Source organism: Suricata suricatta, chromosome 9 (assembly GCF_006229205.1).
Source record: "Suricata suricatta isolate VVHF042 chromosome 9, meerkat_22Aug2017_6uvM2_HiC, whole genome shotgun sequence".
NCBI classification, from domain to species: domain Eukaryota; kingdom Metazoa; phylum Chordata; class Mammalia; order Carnivora; family Herpestidae; genus Suricata; species Suricata suricatta.
Window position 1 is genome coordinate 83077758 of NC_043708.1, and position 22753 is coordinate 83100510.

At 35.9% G+C, this 22753-nt stretch overlaps 1 protein-coding gene across 5 annotated transcripts in view; it reads right to left on the bottom strand.

The window, feature by feature from the left end:
* UBR1 (ubiquitin protein ligase E3 component n-recognin 1) overlaps positions 1–22753 on the bottom strand; it is a 128333-nt gene that overhangs the window by 83537 nt on the left and 22043 nt on the right. For all 5 annotated transcript variants that reach the window (XM_029952759.1, XM_029952758.1, XM_029952760.1 and 2 more), the window contains exons 3-5: positions 20874–20952; positions 9139–9249; positions 1278–1408 (exon numbers count right to left, since the gene is read on the bottom strand). In XM_029952759.1, coding sequence (XP_029808619.1) covers positions 1278–1408; positions 9139–9249; positions 20874–20952 — 321 coding nt within the window. The remainder of the gene's footprint in view (positions 1–1277; positions 1409–9138; positions 9250–20873; positions 20953–22753) is intronic.

Consider the following 22753-nt stretch of genomic DNA (forward strand, 5'->3'; position numbering starts at 1 on the left):
AACAACAAAAATAAAAATAAAAAGAGTATGATATCTACATTCAAGAAAGGTGTAAGGATCTTATAAAAAATGTGAAAACAGTCGTCATGGGCTACACAAATGTCAAATGTTATTATCAGTTTTAAACAGTAAATAATATGCTTTTACCATACATTCAACAGATCTCATAATGCTAATAGGAAAATTTTCTCAGGCCTCTTAGAGCTCAGGAAACAGGCTCAAAAAGACTTTTCCAGGGGCGCCTGGCTGGCTCAGTCAGTAGAACATCTGACTCTTGTCTCAGGGTCATGAGTTCAAGTCCTGAATGTAGAGCTTACTTTATTTAAAAAAAAAAAAAAAAGATGGTCACAATGCCATGGTCACAATGCCAATTAAGCCATGAGAGGGCCTCAAACTCAGGTCTATAAATCTAAAGTCTGGTGCTACTATATACATACTTAAAGCTCACACAACTCTCCTTTTTCAGGCAGGCAGATCATTAGTATTGTTTGTCAACACAAAGTTTCTTAAAAGGTTTCACTGACATTATCACATATCTGAAATTAAAGCCTTGTGAATGCAATCTCTGATGACCTTTATTTCCCTAAGCACTTCATGGCCCAGCAAGATTCAAAACAATACATTTAACATCTTTATAAATTAAAATTTTTAATTGTCTCTCCTCCTAAAATAAAACAAACAAAACAAAAAGCCCCAATAAACTCAAAGAACAATGGTATTTTAAATAATGCAGGTTTGTGAAATTCCTTGTACTACATGGAAAGAAAAATTCTGACAAGGTCCAATATCAGGTCTGGAATTCTCTTGCAGATTTGTAAGGTAAGAGCAAATATTACTGTTGCTGAAAGACTCACTGCTGTTAGAAAGTGCTGGGTTTTAGTTTAAAAATGTTAAATCCTTTTAACTGGAATAATCCTAGGTTTCAAAGCACATGTCAAAGAGCTATGTGCTCATTCCTACCACAAAGCTCTAGGGGAATCTGGAGGTTGGTCCAGGGCAGGATCAAACTGGGCAATTTACTTCTCAGTTTAAGTGGGATGAGCAGCTGCCAGATCATTTAGAACAAGACCCCCAAAATGCTTTTCCTTCTTTTGGCTTAATGTCTGTTGTGTTAAAACAGAGCATCTCATATAAATGGAAATTTTGGAAGTATTCCCGATAATTTTCCACAAAATTTTCATAATGCAGTAAATAACAACAAAAACATTTTTCTAACAATTCTTTTGCAATATCAATAATCATTGCTAAAACCTCACCCTTTTGAAAAACGTCCCTACCTTATCTGGAGTTCAGGAGGCAGTTCTTTCTCCTCTTCCCATATAGTCATTTCTACAATGTATTTTATTACTGAAGGGAATATTTTCCGGGCTTGGGCAATTACCTCTTCATTCAATGGACAACGTAAATTCTGTAAGAAAGTATAGAAAAAACAGAATTACCAATATTGAGGAAAAATTATTAATTTATAATTATGTTAATGATTTCTTTATACCATCCTTCAGGAATGATTTCAAGTTGAGCTCAAGAGGATGGCCATTCCCATCAGATTAGCTTAATTCCTTGTGGCCAAGTTGGTGCTACAGATAGAAAAGGAGCAAGATGGGATCTCAAAAAAAAAAAGAAAAGGAGACAGAACTACAGAGTCCTCTTCTGAGGGGTGCTCTCCCTTATAAATGTCCTCTGCCTTTCTGAGGAGCCTAATTATGATTAATATCAAAGAACTTTTGGTTATCCCCTAAAGCTCACAAAAAACTGTTCTCACTATTTATTTCAACTAATTCTCATAGTCACTCTGCATGATAGGCAGAGAATTAATGGCATTTAAAGGATAAGGGGCGGGGGGGTCTGGCTCTCCACTGGCAGTGCAGTGCCTGCTTGGGATTCTCTCTCCCTCTCTCTCTCTTTCTGCCCCTTCCCCATGCACTTTTACATGCTCCCTCATGCAAAAATAAATAAATAGACTTAAAAAAAATAAAAGTGTTTTTTAAAAAATCTTTGATATGGGGTGCCTGGGTGGCTCAGTCAGTTGAGCGTCCAGCTTCAGCTCAGGTTATGATCTCACGGTTCATGGGTTTGAGCCCCATGTCAGGCTCTGTGCTGACAGCTAGCTCAGAACCTGGAGCCTGTCCTCAGATTCTGTGTCTCCCTCTCTCTCGGACCCTTTCCTGCTCATGCTGTCTCTCTCTCTCGCTCTTTCTAAAAAATAAATAAAACATTTAAAAAAGTTTTAAAATTCTTGGTATTTTGGAATTTATCTGATCAAGTGTTCTACTTTTTTTCCTCAAATGGGTAGTCAGTTACATAGCGCCACCAATCAGAAATGCCATCTCTACTACCAACTTAGATATAAGTATTCTTTTCTATTCCATTATCTGCTGTCTGTTCCTATAGCAAGAGTCATATTGATTGAATTACTAGAGCTCTTTAATACATTTTAAATCCGTTAAACTTATTCACTCTCCTAACTCTTCAGTTCAGCTTTTCCTGACAAATCTCACAAACTATATTTCCAGAAGTTATGACTACTTTGTCAAGTTCCAAAAGAAGATTTGGCTGATAGCTCAGAGCATGGAACCTGCTTCAGATTCTCTCTCTCTCTCTCTCTCTCTCTCTCTCTCTTTCTTTCTCTCTCTCCCTCCCTCCCCCACTCACACTCTGTCTCTCTCTGTCTCTCAAAAATCTTTTCTCATGCTACAGTGAATGAGATCTTCTCTTCTATTACATTTTTTAAGGTAATCTCTATACCCAATGTGGGGCTTGAACTCACAACCCTGAGATCAATAGTGAGATGCTCCACTGACTGAGCCAGCCAGGCACTCCTCATTACATTTTCTAAAAGCTATTGCTTGTAAGGGCATTCAAGTAATATTTGTTAAAAACATTAAATAGAAAAACTAATGGTTTTTAATATAAGTTCTGTAACCAATAACTTGACCAAGCTCTACTCTGGTCTCCATTTCTTTGTTAGTTAATATTCTTGGGTTTTCCAGGTATAAAATCATGATTATTTTGCCTCCTCTCTAATACTGATGTATTCTAGTTCATCCTATGAGTCTATTTGATTAACTTCCAGAAAGTGTTAAACAACAGTAGCAATAGTGGATTTCCTTCTCTTATCTCTATAATGGGAATACACTGGTGTTTCATTATCACACATGATTAATGACCTTTGATTTCAGACCAGTAATCCTAGAAGAAATTGAGAATGTTATCAAAGAGCTAACTTTCCCAGAAAATGCCAAGATTAATGGTTTCACTGGTGAATTCCAAGAAGAGTTCATTCGAGGAACATAAGCAGGACAGTGTTACATGATTGTTTTAAACTTGATTTCACCGGGCGCTTGGGTGGCTCTGTCGGTTAAGCGGCCGGCTTCTGCTCAGGTCATGATCTCACAGCTTGCGGGTTCGAGCCCTGCGTCAGGCTCTGTGCTGACAGCTCAGAGTCTGGAGCCTGCTTCTGATTCTGTGTTTCCCTCCCTCTCTGACCCTCCCCTGCTCATGCTCTGTGTGTGTGTGTGTCTCTCTCAAATATTAAAAAAAATAATAAAAATTTAAATTAAAAAAAAGATTCGAAATTAAAATTTGTTTAAAAGAAATAAAAATAAAAAATAAAGTTGATTTCACTGCTAATGTTTTATTTAGTATTTCAGCATAACAAGTATTAATAAAACTGATCTGTAAATTCTACATTTTGTCAGATCTGAGGTCAATATAATATTAGCTTTAAGTAACAAATTTAGAAACTTTCTCTTTTTCCCTTGCTGTGCTTAAGAACAGTTTCTATGTTTTTGTTATTTATTTGGAGTTTAATTGATAATTTTTATTTATTTTCATCAATAAAAATTTTTAAATATAGAAAACTTAGAAGGTCAATATAAGAAACACAACTTTTACCTAAGGTAAAAGATTTTTTACCTAAATTTAGGTAATTTAGATTATTTTTCCATATGTGTTTTTTGTTCAAGTGTTTCAAGGTTTACCCCCAAACACTTTGATATATATATATGTGTGTGTGTGTGTGTATACATATATATAAATTTTTTCTTACATAATCATAAAACCATTATATGTCTAATAACATTAAGAATAATTTTTAAATAGCATCTAATGTCTTGAGCATATTCAATTTTCCTAATTATTCCCAAAATATCTATAGCATTTGATTATGTCTAAGTCATTTACATCTAAATTAATCTCTCTCCCCTACCTCTAGCCTTTTGTTCTTGATGACAGAAGCAGGCCAGATTTCCTATAAAAACTCCTACATTCTACATTTATCCTGAAATGTCCCGCATTTCCCATTTACCCTCCTGTGGTCTTTTTATGTTGTTCATGTCTTCTCTGTTTTTCTTATAAACTAGAAGGTAGACCTCAAGGTTTTATTAAGTTCAGGTTAACGGCTTTTGAAATTTACTTTTTTTTTTTAATGTTTATTTGAGAGAAAGACAGAGCGTGAGTGGGGGAGGGGCAAAGAGAGAGGGAGACACAGAATCTGAAGAGGTTCCAGGCTGAGCTGTCAGCAGACCCCAAGGCAGGGCTCAAACTGAGATCATGACCTGAGCCAAAATTGGATCCTTAACCAACTAAGTGCCCCCCACACACCCCCAAATTAAACATTTTTATCATGAATATTTCATAAGTAAGGCTCTAGGTACTTCAATTTTTTAACAGCATGAGACATAGTTCACTAACCATATAATGGACTCAAAATTTACTATTTAATGAGTTTTTTTTTTACTATTTATAGATATTTGTAACTATCACATCAGTTTTAGACATTTCATCACCTCAAAAAAACAAAAGCAAAAAAACCTTTAGTGATTTCTTCCTTCCCCACCACATGCCTCCATCTCTCTAGACCTAAACAACCACTAACCTATTTTCTGTCCCTATAAATGTGCCTATTCCATTCATTTAAATGTAATCCTATGTGATCTTTTATAACTGGCTTCTTTCAACTTAGCATATTTTTAAGTTTTCTTCAAATTGAAGCATTTCATTACTTCTCTTTTATAGCCAAATAATACACTGTATCAATTTACCCATATTTGTTTATCTATTTATCAGCTGATGGACATTTGGGTTGCTTCTACCTTTTATTATGAATACTATTAATTTATTATGAATACTATAATGTATGGATATATTATCCTACAATACTATTTAATTATAATAATAATACTATTATATTATGTAAGTTCTAGACACAATACCCTATCACAATAGTATGATTTGCAAATACATTTCTCCCATTCAATAGGCTTTTCATTTTCTTGAGAGTCCTTTGATGAAGTCCATTTATCTTTTTTTTCTTTTATTACTCAGGCTTTTGCTGTCATATCTACCAATCCACTGCCAAATCTGAGGTCATGATGATTCACCCCTATGTTTTCTTCTAAGAGTTTTATAGTTTTAGCTCTCACATTTAGGTCTTTGATCCATTTTGAATTAATTTTTGTGTATAGTGTGAGCTAGGGATCCAGATTCATTCTTTTGCATAGTGATATCCAGTTGTTCTGGTACCATTTGAAAAAAATACTATTCCCTAGTGAATGACCTTTGTATTCTGGTTAAAAAACAGTTGACCACAGACATCTGGGTTTACTTTTGAGCTCTCAAATCTATTCTCATGATCTCTATGCTTATCATTATGTCACACCACACTGTCTTGATTACTGTTGCTTTGTCGTTGGTTTTGAAATAGGCAAGTGTGAGTCTTCCAACTCTGTTCTTTTCCAAGGTTGTTTTGGCTATTCTGGGTCCCTTAGAATTTCATATAAATTTTAGAGTAAGCTTGTCAATTACTAAAAAAAGAGACAGAGAGAGAGAGAGAGAGAGAGAGAGAGAGAGAATTCCCAGCTGTAATTCTGATGTCAACTGTGTAGAATCTGTACATTAACTTGGGAAGTATGGCCTCTGATGTTGTGGTTTATAGTAAGAAATATATTTGGTCTTCACTGTTTCTCATATACAGCTCCTAAGACCCTTGGAATTTCTGAAGGGATGAGAAGAATTTTTAAAAGTCTTTCATTGTGCTATTGAAGTAACTTTTAGAAACCATATAATCAGACAGTTGGTATTTCAAGTCTTACCCCCTGACCTCTTTAGAAGGAATAGGGGCTAATGGTTAAATCAATCAGTAATGACCAGTGATTTAATCAATCAGGCCCCTATGTTGTGAAATATCCATCAAAACTCAAAAAGATTTGGAGAGAGTGTTGCACTCAGAGAACTGAAATCTTAGCCTATGGGATATAATGCTTATTGCCAGGCAGACAGTATCAGAGTTGAGCTAAATTTATGGGACATCTGGGTCAGTGTCAACAGAGAACTGAGTTTGATGACTTGGTGGTGGGAAGAAAACACCCATTGGACTGCTACATTAACAATTTTAAGTCTTCTAAATACTGTCTGATTTCACTCATATATGGAATTTAAGGAACTAATAAGCAAAGGGGGAAAGAGGAGAGAGGCAAACCAAGAAATAGATTCTTAACTATACAGAACAAACTGAGGTTACCAGAGGAGAGGTAAGGGGGAGTGATGGGAAAAATAGGTGATGGAGGTTAAGGAGTGCACTTGTCATTAGGAACACTGGGTGATGTATGGAAGTGTTGAATCACTGTATTGTACACCTGAAACTAATATTATACTGTATGTTAACTAATGAATTAAATTAAAAACTTAAGAAAAAAACCTGTGGGGTGCCTGGGTGGCTCAGTTGGTTGACTCTCTAACTTCGGCTCAGGTCATGATCTCAAGGTTTGTGGGTTCAAGCCCTGCATCAGGTTCTATGCTGACAGCTAGCTCAGAGCCTGGAGCCTGTCTTCAGATTCTGTGTCTCCCTCTATCTCTGACCCTCCCCTGCTCATGCTCTCTCTCTCTCAAAAATAAATAAAAACATTTAAAATATTAGAAAAACTAAACTGTAAGTCTTCTAATCCTGAAACATAGGATGTTCTTCCATTTATTAGATCTTTACTTTCTTTCAACAGTATTCAACAGTTTTCAGAATATAAATTATCTACTTCTTTTGGTAATTTATTTCTAAATATTTTCTTCTCTTTGTTACTATAGTAAATATGGATTTTTTCTCAATTTCTTCTTCAGATTTTTCAATATGGATGTATAAAAATACAAGTAATTTCTGTATAATTATCTTGTATCCTACATTCTTGCTGAACTTTTTATTAGTTCTAATAATTTTTTTGTGGATTCCATAAGATTTCCCATTTACAAAGTCATGTTATCTACAAATAGGGCTGGTTTTACTTTTTCCTTACCAATCTAGATGCCTTTTATTTCTTTTTCTTGCATTACTAATTGCCATAGCTAGAACCTCCAATAGAGTATTAAACAGATGCAGCAAGACAAAATCTTTGTCTTGCTCCTGATCTTAAGGGGAAAGTATCTAATATATTTATAGTGTGAGTTTTTTATATATGTCCTCTATCAAGGCTGAGGAAGTTCCCTTGTAAGTTTAAGTCTTTTTTATGATGAAAGTGTCTTGGATTTAGAAAAAGCTTTTGCTACATCTATTAAGATGATCATATGGTTTTGTTTTTTATTCTTTATATGGTATATTACATTAACTGATTTTTAGATGTTAACCTTTGTGCTTTATTTTATATCCTATGAAAAGGCCTCATTATGACATATTGCCCTGCTATTAGTAATGATGCTAATACTGATGACTAGTTTCAGGAGATGACAGTATGATACCTCCACTATAAAGTTTCACTTTTTTCCTTTATGACTAGCAAGTAATCTAAGAGATGACAATTTAGAACTATGTGAATACTGTTCCTTATCAACTCATGTCTTAATGGGTTTAGCATCTATTAATGATCCTTGTCTGAATCAAATATTTCCTTAGGGTTGTTAATGTTAAGTTCATGTTAATGTAAAATGTTAATTATACTAATTCTACTAAATCTTCTCTATTAGTGAGCTAGCATTCATCTAGAAAGAAGAGCTTTACCTCATACACTGGTAATACTTGTTTACAATGACATAGAATTCCTATTGAAAAGGTAGAATAAATGCTTAGTTCATTCCCTTTAATTACCAATTTTTAGAGTGAAGAAATTATATAATAATGATTACCATGGCAATGAACCACTGATTTGGAAAAATTATTTTTTTATTTTAGCTCTTTATAAGTTTTATTAGGAACTCATGAATTTTCATGTACTTTGATTCATTCAATTATAGTAGTTACTTATTAGTATTATTTTGATGCTCCAATTGCCTAACTAAGATGAATGACAGCCTTTCAAGTTGGATCCTAGACTCTTTTGATACAAACCCATCCTTACAAGCTTACCTATTCCCTGGTAATGTAATTTCACCTGGTCAGGTATTTTTATAAGCCCTGATTCTTTTAGTGAGTAATGGTACTTAAAGAGATCAAATTCGGGGCCCTAGGAGTACTCACTGCTATAGGATTACATAAAGCAGTTTAAAGAGTACTACAACTATTTCTTGCAGTTTTGAAAAGGACTGCTCTGTGAAACCATTTGAACACAGCATTTTTTAGGGAAGTACTTTCTTGTGACAGACAATATTCTAAATTTCTTCAATGATTATTAACTGTTTATGTTTTCTCCCTGTTTGAATAAATTATGAAATTTTATACCATTTGACAAAATCAATTTTTCAAATGTATTTGCACAGAGTCATATAAAGACTCTTTTATAATTCTTTTAATTTCTTCTGTATCTGTGGGTCTATAGTTATTTTCCCATTCTCCTTCCTAATTGCCTGTATCTGGGTTTGCCCACTTTTTCTTGTTTAGAATATATAGTGGATAGTCAATTTGTTTGTTGCCTATTTTTTTCTTTAAGAAAAGCAATCACTGAAGTTATGTGCCAATTCTACCATTCCATTTGCTCTTTTAGGCTTATATATCATTCATTCTTATCAAATTGACTGCTTAACAAACAGAAAAAGAAATTCACTCCTTCTTTAGACAGGTAAAGAATACAGAGTGGAATAAAACTCCTTACATTTAAATACTGGAGCATAAAAATCAGGATTCTTAATGGAATTGAGTTTAAGCCATACATATAACATTCATTTCTATCTAACTCTATTGAGCTTAAAATAATTAGGAATTTTAAAAAATAATATTCTTACCTCTTTTGTGGTACCTGCTCTTCCAGGTTCATGACTCTCACAAAAAGGGCCTGTTTTCCATGCCTCTGTGTCTCCACAGTCACAAAATCCCCCTCCAGTAGAAGTATGCATCTGACAAATAAAAAAATGAGTTTGTCTTGATTTCAAAACATGTTACAAAGCAAGGAAGGATAAAGATGACTCAAATAATAAATGCTTCCCAATACTTAAACCTTAATTGCCTTTAATGAAATAGGAAATATACCCAAAACCACGTTAGTTAAGAAAAAAATAAGTTAAATACTTAATCATAACAAAATTGAGCCTTCAAATTGTTAAAATTTTGAAACAAACATGCTTTGAAACATCTAATTTTTAAATAACAGTTTTTCAAATTGTGTACTAATGGAGAACAGAATGTGAAGTGTGCAAAAAAAAAAAACACCACTATGCAACACCTAAAATGCTTGAGTAATGAGATTTTTCTGCTTAAACACACTTCTAAAACTCATAATACTTATATGTTTAATAATGTATACAATATTTACAACTATTTGATGTTTCATTGTACCTAAATTGTTTACAACACTTTTCCTTTAAAGGTTCTTGCAAAGAACAAAAAAATGATGCAGATATATGATCCAAATAGAGGATGACAATAATGGCCTGACTTTGAATCTCTCCCCAAACTTCCCCCTCCAAAACATATAATGAACATGGAGAACACTAAAACCACATGACTCATATCCGCAGCATTACTGATCAATGAAAAATAAATGCCATGTCCTTCAAATGACTTCTTCCATTAGATTTCTTATTGCCAATTACTTCTAGCTTACAAGTGCAGATGAGAGAGGAGCTTAAGAGACTCCATGAAAGAGAAGAAAAGGGTATAGAGGACTTAGATGAAGCACAGACAAAATCATGCCCAAAATCATGCTGAGGAACAAATATTGAACATAGGTGAGACTTGGGGGTTTACAGGCAAAGAGATCAAAAGTGAGTAGGACCAGCAGTGGCAAACTCAGGGAAGCACTGTTTTGGAGGAAAATGAAATACACAGAAGAAGGTGATAAGCCTTTAAAGATGTGACGGTAAATTAAAAAAGGAAACAAGAAGGAAAAATTAAGGATCCTACAGAAATGAGAGAAACGGCACACCTCTTATCTCATCTCACCTCTACTGTCAACATCATCTATGAAAGAAACTACACAAAAGAGGGCAGAATGGACAGGAAAGAGTATTTGTAAACCCTATCCACGAAATGAAAAAGAAGAAATGGACCATATTCATTTAAAACTATTACCAGCGTGCCTGGGTGGCTCAGTCAATTAAGTGTCCAACTTTGGCTCAGGTCATGATCTCGCAGTTTGTGGGTTCAAGCCGCATGTTGGGCTCCGTGCTGACAGCTCAGAGCCTGGAACCTGATTTGGATTCTGTGTCTCCTTCTTTCTCTGTCCCTCCCCCATACACACTCTGTCTCTCTCCCTCAAAAGTAAACATTAAAAAATTAAAATATATACATACAAAACTATTACCAAAAAAAAGGGCAAAAATGCAATAAGAGCCAAAGCCCAACCACAAAACTAAAGAAAATTATAATGTAATGCTCTAAACTTAATTACATAGCCTCAAACAAACATTTGTGGAATGTGAAAGCCCTTAATCAGATTAAAGCACCTTCAATTAGAAATAAAGAAACTAAGAGCAGAAGTGGACACAAAAGGAATATATGAGACTTGACTGAACTCAGGAAAAATATAGCAGAAAACTACAAAAAGTCTACTAGAAATGAATTCTAAATTACAAGGTGCCCAAGACAAAAGACTCAAATGAAAAATTAATAAATAGCATTGAAACAAAGCAATCAAGAAAACAATCAAAAAGTGATAATGCGACGAAGCAAAGACATACAGGTCAGAGAGAAAGTGCTTGCAACAGAAGACAGACATAAAAGAGCCAACTAAGTATAACTGGAGTCACCAAAGAAGAAAATCTAAACAATGGAACAGAGCTAATAGTTAAAACTATAATCTGGGGAGCCTGGGGGGCTCAGTCGGTTAGCCCCACTTTGGGCTCCATGTTGGCTATGGAGCCTGCTTAAGATTCTCTCTCTTCCTCTCCCTCTGCCCTTCTCCTGCTCATGCTCTGTCTCTCAAAAAACAAAAACAAAACCCCCACTGTAATCTAAGGAAACTTCCTGAAAACAAAAGACCTAAATTTAAACATTGAAAGCACTCAGAACTAAAACTCAACCCAGTATGATCAACTCTGAAGTATATCCTACTAAAATTATTAGACATCATTTGTTTATTTATTTTCATTTTTTAATGACTATTTTTGAGACAGAAAGATAGGGCACAAGTCGGGGAGGGACAGAGAGAGAGGGAGGCACAGAATCCGAAGCAGGCTTCAGGCTATGAGCTGTCAGCACAGAGCTGGATGCGGGGCTCTAACCCACAAACCACAAGAGCATGACCTAAGCTGAAGTTGGACACTTAAACCAACTGAGCCACCAGGGTGTCCCTAAAATTGCTAGACCTTAAAGATAATGTCCTGAGGCCTTCTAGCAAAAAGATGAAATAATATAATAGCAAGAAAATTAGATTGGTATCAGGCTTTTCAATAGCAACATGTAAAACCAGACAACAGCAAAGCTGTGTTTTCAAGGAAAGAAAATGAAAACCAAGGATACTGTCTCCAACCAAGCTACAAAAACACAATTTTGAACGTGTCATCACTTAGGAAATACTGTATACAGGTACCCTTCCTGAGGAATCTACTTGAAGAGAGATCAGCAATTTTATGTATAAAGGAACAAATAGTGAACGTTAGGCTTTGCAAGTTATACAATCTCTGTTGAGTTACTCAAATCTACTATTGTAGTCACAGAGGCAGCCATAGACAAATAAATAAATGAGCATGACTATGTTCTGAAAAAACTCTATGGGCACTAGAATTTTAATTTTATATAATTTTTATGTATCATGAAATAAGACTTTTATTTCATACAATTTTCATGTATCATAAAATATTTTGTTACCTCTTTCCCTAGTCATCTAGAGATATAAAAACATACTTAGTGTGTAGGCCATACAAAAATAGGCAACGAATCTGATTTAACCCACAAACTTTAGTTCACCAACCCCAAGAGGATGGGCTTCATCTGACCAAGAGGTGACTAGCAAGACTTTAGAAAAAGGATAGGGGCACCTCGGTGGCTCAGTCGTTTGAGTGTCCAACTTCGACTCAGGTCATAATCTCACGGTTTGTGGGTTCAAGCCCCGCATCGGGCTCTGTGCTGACAGCTCAGAGCCTGGAGCCTGCTTCTGATTCTGTGTGTCCCTCTCTCTCTGCCCCTCCCCTGCTGGCGCCGTCTCTCTCTGTCTTGCAAAAATAAATAAAAAACATTTAAAAAATAAAAAAAAAAAAGAAAAGAAAAAGGGTAGATGGTGAACATTTTACAAACATAATTGCAGAGTTAAGAACAAATCAAAAGTTAGGGCTCAAACTCATGAACAGTAAAATGAGATGAAACCAAGAGTCAGACACTTAGCTGACTGAGCCACCCAGGCACCACCACCCCAGTTATTTTTATAAGTAAATGTTAGATATCAGGTCTATCTATTCTCTAGTCCTTAGGATCCGAATACTTCCAGAAACATTTGTTGAAAGCCTTTATGTCCCAGGTACTATGAAAAACATAAGAAGTACAAAGTACATGAAACCTGGACCTTGTCCTGGTCCATGGTCAGATGGGGATAAAGGACAAATAACTCTATCACTGCAATTAAGCAAATGAAGATAGAGACATACACAGGAAGAGACACAGAAAAAGAAGGCTGGTAGTGGGCTTTGTTTTCTTCTCCACATTTATTCTAATTGACTCTGGAATGTGTTCAATAGAAGGATACCAAAGTTACAAGCTGGCCTGATTTGTTATCAGCTCCCAAGATATAAGACCCTAGTTAGGTGAACTTAGCCACTATTTTGGTTTTATTTGATCAAAATTACATTATTGTGACCTTTGCTTCTTAGAATTTAATTTACTTATCAGATCAACAACCCTGGTCCCGTCAGCAAGAACGCTGGCAAAATAAACAAAACCTCGTTCTTATTATCCAGGAAGTTGGCAAAGTAAAGTAGCAATGCAAGGGTAATTCATATTCACCATTCCAAATAGCAAAGAGAAATATTAAAATCAATCAGGAAAATACAGATCAATAAAATTGGGAAAATTTTTTTTAATTTTTAAAAAATCTTTATATATTTTTGAGAGAGAGAGAGACAAAGTGTGAGTGGGGGAAGAATAGAAAGGGAGACAGAATGCAAAGCAGGCTCCGAACTGTAAGCAGAAAGCCCAAAGTGGGACTCAAAATGTAACATCATGACCTGAGTCAAAGTCAGAAGCTAACCAACTGAGCCACCCAAGCACCCTAGGAAAAAAATTTTTTGAAGTTGGGTTCAGTTTGAAAAATTTCTGTTTAAAGGATTAAAGGTTTCTACAGGTTCTGAAGGTTTCTGTACCACTACTTTTAACGCATTTTGGTAAAATTCTTTCCTAAAGCAATTAGGCAAAATATACTAAGAACCTTTGAAATTCATTTTTAGATGAATACACTTTGTTTTTTAGAACAGTTGTAAGTTTAAAGAAACTTTAAGCAGAAAATATGGAGTTCCCATATATCCCTTCTTCCCTTGACCACACAGTTTCCCCTATTATTGACATCTTGCCTTAGAGTGGTACATTTGTTACAACTAAGGAGTCAATGTTGATACATTATTATTAACTAGAGTCCACAATTTACATTAGGGTTCTCTGTGTTGTAAACTTTTTTGGTTCTAACAAATTAATAATGGCATGTATATGATACCACTACAGTTTCATACAGAATAGTTAAACATCCCCTGTACTCCACCTGTTCATTCCTCCATCCCTCCCACCATCATGCCCCAGGCCCTGGGAATAGCTAATCTTTTTACAGCCTCCACAGCATTGCCTTTCCCAAAATGTGATACAGCTGGCATCACATAGTATAGAGCCTCTCACAGTGGCTTCTTTCACTTTGTAACACACATTTAAGGTCCTGCCCTTTTAGTGGCTCATTTCTTTCTATCACTGAAGGATATTCCATTGTACTAGTATACCAAAGTTGGTTTATCCATTCATCTCCTATGGACATCTTGGATGCTTCCAAATTTTGGCAAATATGAATAGAGCTGCTATAAACATTCTTGTGCAATTTTTTGTGTGAACATAGGTTTTCTGTTTATTTGGGTAAATATCAAGGAACATAACCCCTGGATTGTATGGTTACAGTATGTTTGCTTATTTATTTTAATGTTTATTTTTGAGAAAGAGCAAGTGGAAGAGGGGCAGAGAGAGGGAGACAGAGAATCCAAAGTAGGCTCTGTGAGGTCAGTGCAGATCTCAATGTGGGGCTCAAACTCACAAACCATGAGATCATGACCCGAGCTGAAAGCAAGAGTCATATGCTTAACTGACTGAGCCACCCAGGTGCTCCTTCTTTTTTAAGTTTATCTATTTCAAAAGAGAGAACTCACACGTGAGATCAGGGCAGGAGGACAGAAAGAAAGAGATAGAGAGAGAGAGAGAGAGAGAGAGAGAGAGAATTCCAAGCAGATTCTGTGCTGCCAGCACAGAGCCTGCTGGCAGCCCTACGCAAGGCTCGATCCCATGAACCATGACACAATGACCCAAGCTGAAATTAAGAGCCAGACACTCAAGTATGTTTACTTCTGTAAGAAACTGCCAAACTGTTTTCCAAAGTACTATTTTGCATTTTCCCTAGCAATGAATAAGAATTCCTGTTGCTCCCATCCTAATCAGCATTCGATGTGGTCAGTGTTTTGGATCTTGGCCATTCTAATACATGTGGAGTGGTACTTCATTCTTGTTTTAATAACATACGATGTTGAGCATTTCTCATGTACCTATTGGACATTTATATATTTCCTTAGTAAAGTTCGTTTCCAATCTTTTGCCCATTTTTTAAATGTGTTGTTCATCTTCTTATTGTTTAAGAGTACTTTGTATGTTTTGGATACCACTCCTTTATCACATACATGTATTGCAAAGACTTTCATCTAGTCTGTGACTTTTTTTTTTCTGAAATATCTTTATGTTTTAATCCAGTAATTCCATTTCTGAGAACTTATCCTAAGGAAATAATCTTACATATAGAAAAGTGATTCACACATAAAGATGTTTATAGCAACAATGCTTATCATTAAAAAAAGAACTGAATTCTAATTACATTCTCCCACTAATAGGTAAATAGTTAAAATAAATTATATTTAAATATTATGTGCATGATGTTTTAAAAGAAACATCAAAAATTGAATGCATAATTTTATGTATTTTTCTTTTTCCATATAAAAGTATACCATGAGAGGTGTCTCAGTTGGCTGAGCGTCCAACTATTGATACTGGCTTACATCAGGATCTCACAGTTCATGAATCCAAGCCCTGCATCAGGCCACAAGCGCTGACAGTGTGGAGCCTGCTTGGGGTTCTCTCTCTCCCCCTCTCCCTCTTTCTGATCCTCCCCTGCTCATGAACATGAGCGCTCTCTCTCTCTCTCTCAAAATAAATAAACTTTAAGCTTTATACTACACTATAGTCTATCATCTAAGTTTTTAAGTGTCATTATGTCTGAAATAGGCTATACTACCTTAATTTAAAAATACTTTATTGTTAAAAATGCCAACCATCATCTAAGCTTTCAGTGAACTGTAATCTTTTTGCAGGTGGAGGGTCTTGCCCTGATGGTGATGGATGCCGACTGATCAGGGTGGTTGGTGGTTGCTGAAGAAGACGTGTCTGTGGCAAGTTCTTAAGACAACAATGAAGTATACCACACTGATGGACTCTTTCTTTCATGAACAATTCCTCTGTTGCATCAAACATGCAATGCTGTCGGATGTTTTATCTACACTAGAACTTCTTTCAAAATTGAAGTCAATACTCTCAAACTCTGACACTAATTTATCAACTCAGTTTATGGGATACTTTGTCATAATTTCAACAATCTTTATGAGGAGTAGATTCCATCTCAAGAAACCACTTTCTCTGCTCATTCACCAAAATCAACTCCTCACCCATTAATTACAGCTTGATCATGAGACTGCAGCAATTCAGTCATATCTTCAGCCTTCACTTCACATTCTAGTTCTCTTGCTATTTCCACATCTGCAGTTACTAACTCCACCAAAGTCCCAAAACCCTCAAAGTCATCCATGAGGGTCGGAATCAACTTTTTCCAAATTCCTGTTCATGTTTCTTGCTCTTCACATGAATCATGAATGTCCTTAATGGCATCTAAAACGATGAATCCTTTCCACAAACTTTTCAATATGCTTTGCCCAGATGCATCAGAGGAATTGCTATCTACAGCACAGATATAGCTCTAGGACAACTATTTCTTAAATAGCGAGACTTGAAAGTTGAAATGACCCCTTGATCTACAGGCTGCAGAATGGACGCTGCGTTAGCAGGCATGGAATAACATTCATCTCATTGGACAGCTCCATCAGAGCTCGTCGGTCACCAGGTGCATCGTCAATGAGCAGTCATATTTTGAAAAGAACCTTTTTCTGAGCAGTATGTCAGCAGCGTGCTTAAAATATTCAGTAAACCATGCTGTAAAAAGATATGCTGTCATCAGGCTTTGGTGTTCCATTTACAGAGCACAGGCAAACTGGATTTAGTGTAATTCTTAAGGGCCCTAGGATTTTCAGAAGTATAGGGGCACGTGGCTGGCTCCATCAGAAGAGCATGTGACTCTTGATCTTGGGGCATGAGTATGTATGATCATCCAGAGTCCCATCCTCTTACCTGCTCTGGAGGTTACTACTCACCTGAATTATGTTTATTAGTCATTTCCTTGCTTTTCTTTAAAAATTTCACCATGCATACAGGTATTTCAAAAAGATTTTATCAACTTAATTCTCTCATCAAAAGTGTTCTGTACTCTTCACACTCACTTTTGATGGGAAATATTCTTTAAAGCTTAAAGACATAATCTTTTATTAGTCATAAAATAGCCCATCCTTCTGATGACTCAAAGATTCATGAGTAAGCCATGTAAGCACTTTCTGTAGGAAGAGTTCTGAAAGTCCTCAAGATGGGAAGCCTAAGTATGCTCCGTTAAGAGTGCTCTGCAATGAGAATATAAACTGGTAAGCTTTAAAAACTTGAAGGTAGCTTAGTGAGAGGTTCCTAAAATTTAGAAGTTTTTACCAGTCCACAAAAAAACGAGTACAGGAAAAACTGTAGTGAGCTCTTTCACAGAGTTACATGTATACAGTTTTGTATTTTTGTTTTTTTAATTAAAAAAAAAGTTAAGTTTATTTTTTTAAATTTACATCCAAGTTACTTAGCATATAGTGCAACAATAATTTCAGGAGAAGATTCCTTAATGCCCCTTACCATTTAACCCATCCCCCCTCCCAAAACCCCTCCAGTAACCCTCTGTTTCTTCCCCATATTTAAGAGTCTCTTATGTTTTGTCCCCTCCCTGTTTTTGTATTATTTTTGCTTCCCTTTCCTTATGTTCAACTGTTTTTTATATTAAGGGCCTCATATGAGTGAAGTCATATGATATTTGTCTTTCTCTGACTGATTAATTTCACTTAGCATAATACCCTCTAGTTCCACCCACATAGTTGCAAATGGCAAGACTTCATTCTTTCTGATGCCTGAGTGGTAATCCATTGTATATATAAACTATATCTTCTTTATCCATTCATCCACTGATGGACATTTGGGCTCTTTCCATACTTTGGCTATTGTCGATAGTGCTACTTTAAACACTGGTGTGCATGTGCCCCTTCAAAACAGCATATCTGTACCCTTTGGATAAATACCTAGAAGTGCAAATGCTGGGTTGTAGGGTTGTTCTATTTTTAATTTCTTGAGGAATCTCCATACAATTTTCCAGAGTGGCTGCACCAGTTTGCATTCTGACTAACAGTGCAAAAGAAATCCTCTTTCTCCACATCCTCGCCAACATCTGTTGTTGCCATGAGTTGTTAATGTTAGCCATCCTGACAGGTGTGGGGTGGTATCTCATTGTGGTTTTGATTTGTATTTCTCTAATGATGAGTGACGTTTGGCATCATTTCATGTTTCTGTTGGCCATCTGGATGTCTTATTTGGAGAAGCATCTGTTCATGTCTTTAGCCTATTTCTTCACTGGATTATCTGTTTTTTGGGTATTGAGTTTGACAAATTCTTTATAGATTTTGGATACTAATCCTTTGCCGATATGTCATTTGCAAATATCTTCTCCCATTCCTTCAGTTGCCTTTTAGTTTTGCTGATTGTTTCCTTCACTGTGCAGAAGCTTTTTATTTTGAAGTCCCAATAGTTCACTTTTACTTTTGTTTCCCTTGCCTCCAGAGACGTGTTAAGAAGTTGCTGTAGACCTTATAAAAAGAGGTTTTTGCCTACTTTCTCCTCAAGGATTTTGATAGCTTCCTTACATTGAGGTCTTTCATCCATTTTGAGTTTATTTTTGTGTCTGGTGTAAGAAAGTGGTCTAGGTTCATTTTTCTGCATGTTGCTGTCCAGTTTTCCCAGCACCACTTGCTGAAGAGACTGTCTTTATTCCATTGAATATTCTTTCATGCTTTGTCAAAGATTAGTTTGCCATATGTTTGTGGGTCTGTTTCTGGGTTTTCTATTCTGCTCCCTTAATCTGAGTGTCTGTTCTTGTGCCAGTACCACACGGTCTTTATGATTACAGCTTTGTAATACAGCCTGAAGTCCATGTTTCTTAAATTTTTATTTGGAGAGAGAGAACAGCACAAGTTGGGGACAGGGTCAGAGAGGGAGAGAGAGAATCCCAAGCAGGGTCAATTCTATTAGAACAGACAGAGCCTGACATGGGGCCCAATCCCATGATCATGGGATCAAGACCCAAGTCAAAATCAAGAGTTGGACACTCAGCCAACTGAGTCACCTAGGTACCCCTACATGTATGCAGTTTAAAAAACTGCTCTATATACTGGATTTATCCTACATTCTTAGAATTAAAATGTCTTTTCCTTTATAAAATGATGGGAGATGACAAGTATATTTGGTTGCTGTTAGTGTGTCTTTTAAAATTAAAATTGGCCAAAGAAAAATATGAAAACCCTATGTCTTACCCAATGTTTTTGGAAACTGTACTGACCCACAAAATCCCAAAGCTTGTAAAGTATAGGCTTAGAAGTCTTTACAAGTGAGGAACTGGAAAACTTCGGTCTTGAGCTTTTAGCATCTCTCCCCATTGGTCTCCCAGAGTAAAAATGAGAAGAAATTATTGTCTCTACTACTGACATTCTTCCTTTGGTTCTCCATCATAAGAAAAACTATAATTAATGAAGCTGATTAGGAAATACAGAATATAACCAATGCTTAACTTTAAAAATATCATCAGTGATTAGCTTTCCAAAATTGGGAAAACATTTTAACCATACTATATCATAGGTTCCTCAATCTGTTTTTTCTTGTGCACAGTAATAATACCTATAACCTATGCCTGTGGTCCATCATTTCCTGAAATAGAAGTAGTAATGTTGAGGCCCATCTAATAACCTGAACAGCACTTTCAATTCTATGGAGGACACAGACCTAACTTTGAGATGTTATCTACACTTACACAAGACTTTAGGCATGTTTAACAGGATGTTAAAGAGAAACATCAATAACATCAACATCTGTTGAAGCCCAAAATATACAACTAATACAATTATTTGAGAAATACATTTCAGTTCAGAATAACAAAGTTGTCTAATAATGTAAGAGGAAAGGAAAAAGTCCTCAACCTCATTAGAAATTATGAAAATTAAGAACACTATTTGATATTATTATATACAACCAGATTGGCTAAAATTAAAATGACTGGCAATACTGAATCTTGCAAGTGTGTGCAGCAATGAGAACCCTCACATACTGCTGGAAAGCCCATAAATTGGTATAACCACTTTGGATTAGGTGATTATGATCAAGGAAGATTCATATACCCTAGAACTCAGCATTCTATTCCAGATATACACCTCAGAGAAACTACTATACATGTGTACAAAATACACAAATAGGAATGTTCATAGCAGAATTGCTCATAATAGCCCCAAATTGGAAACAATCTACATATCCATATGCAGTACAAGGAATGAGGACAATATGAATTACTAACCCATAAGGTCAGTGGACAAACATATATATATATGTAATACTGGGTCAAAGATATATATATGTAATACTGGGTCAAAGAAGCTACTCGACAAGAAAAAGATACATATAACTCCACCTCTATGAAGTTTAAAAACAAAACTATTCAGTGTGACTTGGTGATAAACTAAAAGAGAAATCAAGGAAAGATTATCACACAACGCAGGGAAAAGTTATCACAAGATGGCAGAGAAGGGACAAACAGGAGGCCTTTGAGAGCTTTCAATGCCTTATTCTTGACCTAAGCAGTGGTTACACAGGTGTTTGCTTCACAGTTCTTCTGTAAGGTGTTCACATGCTTTATACAATCATTTATATAAAAATGACGTATCTCACAAAAAATTATAAAGGGCTACATCTTAAGGTAATAGATGTTCTATCAAGTGATATTTAATCAAAGCTAAAGGTTCACTTAACAGAACTATTGTAGCAGAAATTCAAGTACTGGTCAGGAATTTGAACCACATGGCCACCAGGTTCCTGCTGATGTAGAGATTTTATGGATCTATTTTCATACCTTGTAACGATGATTTTTATGAACACTATTCTGGAAACAGTCCATACAGAGCACGCATGTTGGGTCAATCGCACAGTCCCTGAAAAAGATTGAAAATGAAATTCCAAAATTCAGATGCCAATGATGCTTAAGATATGTATAATATAATGTAAATGAGTTTCCTCTGTGGTACACAAACTGATTATGAAAATGCCTCAAAAACTGAGTTCCAAATAACTTGAGTCATATTTGAATATGTAAGTTTGGATGTTTGGTTTTTACTTCTTAAATCAACCTCATTATTTTGATCTTTTACCTGGTTTTCAGACTGTTAAGTTGCAAATCAAAATTAGTTTTGTGAAAAATGATTAGCTTTTTTTGTCCATCATCTGTCATCTTCTTATCCTATTGCATTTAAAAACATATTTTTACAAACACTGTTTGTTCAGTGGTAAATGAGGCTTGGATAAAGACAAAATTCATTAGAATGCAAGCAGCTTGGGGCACTCAGGTGGCTCAGATAATTAAGCATCTGACTTTGGCTCAGGACATGATCTTGGGGTCTGGGGGTTTGAGCCCTGTGTCAGGCTCTGTGCTGACAGCTCAGAGCCTAGAGCCTGCTTCGGATCCTGTGTCTCCCTCTCTCTCTGCCCCTCCCCTATTTGTACTCTGTCTCTCTTGCTCTCAAAAATAAACACTAAAAAATAATTTAAAAAAAAAGGAAAAAAAAGAATGGAAGCAGCTTAAGGGCAGGAATATTTATGATTGTGTTTATGAATGATATGTCTTAATCAGCCAGAATAGTGCCAGGCACATGGTAGGTATTGAATTAATACTTACTGAATGAATGAAAAAATTCAATCTCTCTTAATCTCTTCCTAAATAATAATGCTTAAAATTCTCTATATCTTATTTAACATTTTTCAGGGAAACATTAGGAACAACATAAATTGGTGAAAGGTGCAAAATTAGTTTTTAAAATACTGATTTAGAAGAGATGAAGAGATGGAATTGGAAAGTTTTAAAAATGATATGTATATGTATTTTTTAATGTTTACTTTTGAGAGAGAGAGACAGACAGACAGACAGAGCGTGAGCAAGGGAGGGGCAGGAAGAAACGGAGACACAGAATCTGAAGCAGGCTCCAGGCTCTGAGCTGTCAGCACAGAGCCCACCATGGGGCTCAAACCCATGAATCATGCTATCATGACCTGAGCTGAAGTCAAATGCTTAACCAACTGAGCCACCCGAGCGTCCCTCTTTTAAAATGATTTTAAAGGCTAACAGGAAATAAAGATCATCTAATTATGCTCTTGAAAGCATAAATTACCTACTGTCCTATTTAGAGCAAATTTTCTCAACTGTGGCAATACTGACATTCTGAACTGAATAATTATTTGCTGGGGACAGAGAATATTGTCCTGCACACTGCAGGATGCTTAAGCAGCAACCCTGGCCTCCACCCACTAGATCATTACCATTTCCTCAGCTGTGACAATTAAAAATGTTTCCACTGACACATCCCCAAAGGCAAGGGAAATGAAAGCAAAACTGAACTCTTGGGGCCTCATCAAGATAAAAAGCTTCTGCACTGCAAAGAAAACAATCAAGAAAACTAACAGGCAACTGACAAATGGGAAAAGATAGTGGCAAATGACATATCAGATAAAGGGCTAGTATCTAAAGTCTACAAGGAACTCACCAAACTTCACACCCACAAAACAAATAACCCTGTGAAGAAATGGGCAGAAGACATGAACAGACACTTCTCCAAAGAGGACATCCAGATGGCCTACAGGCACATGAAATGATGCTCAACATCACTCATCATCAGGGAAACACAAATCAAAACCACACTGAGATACCACCTCACACCAGTCAGAGTGGCTAAAATGAACAAA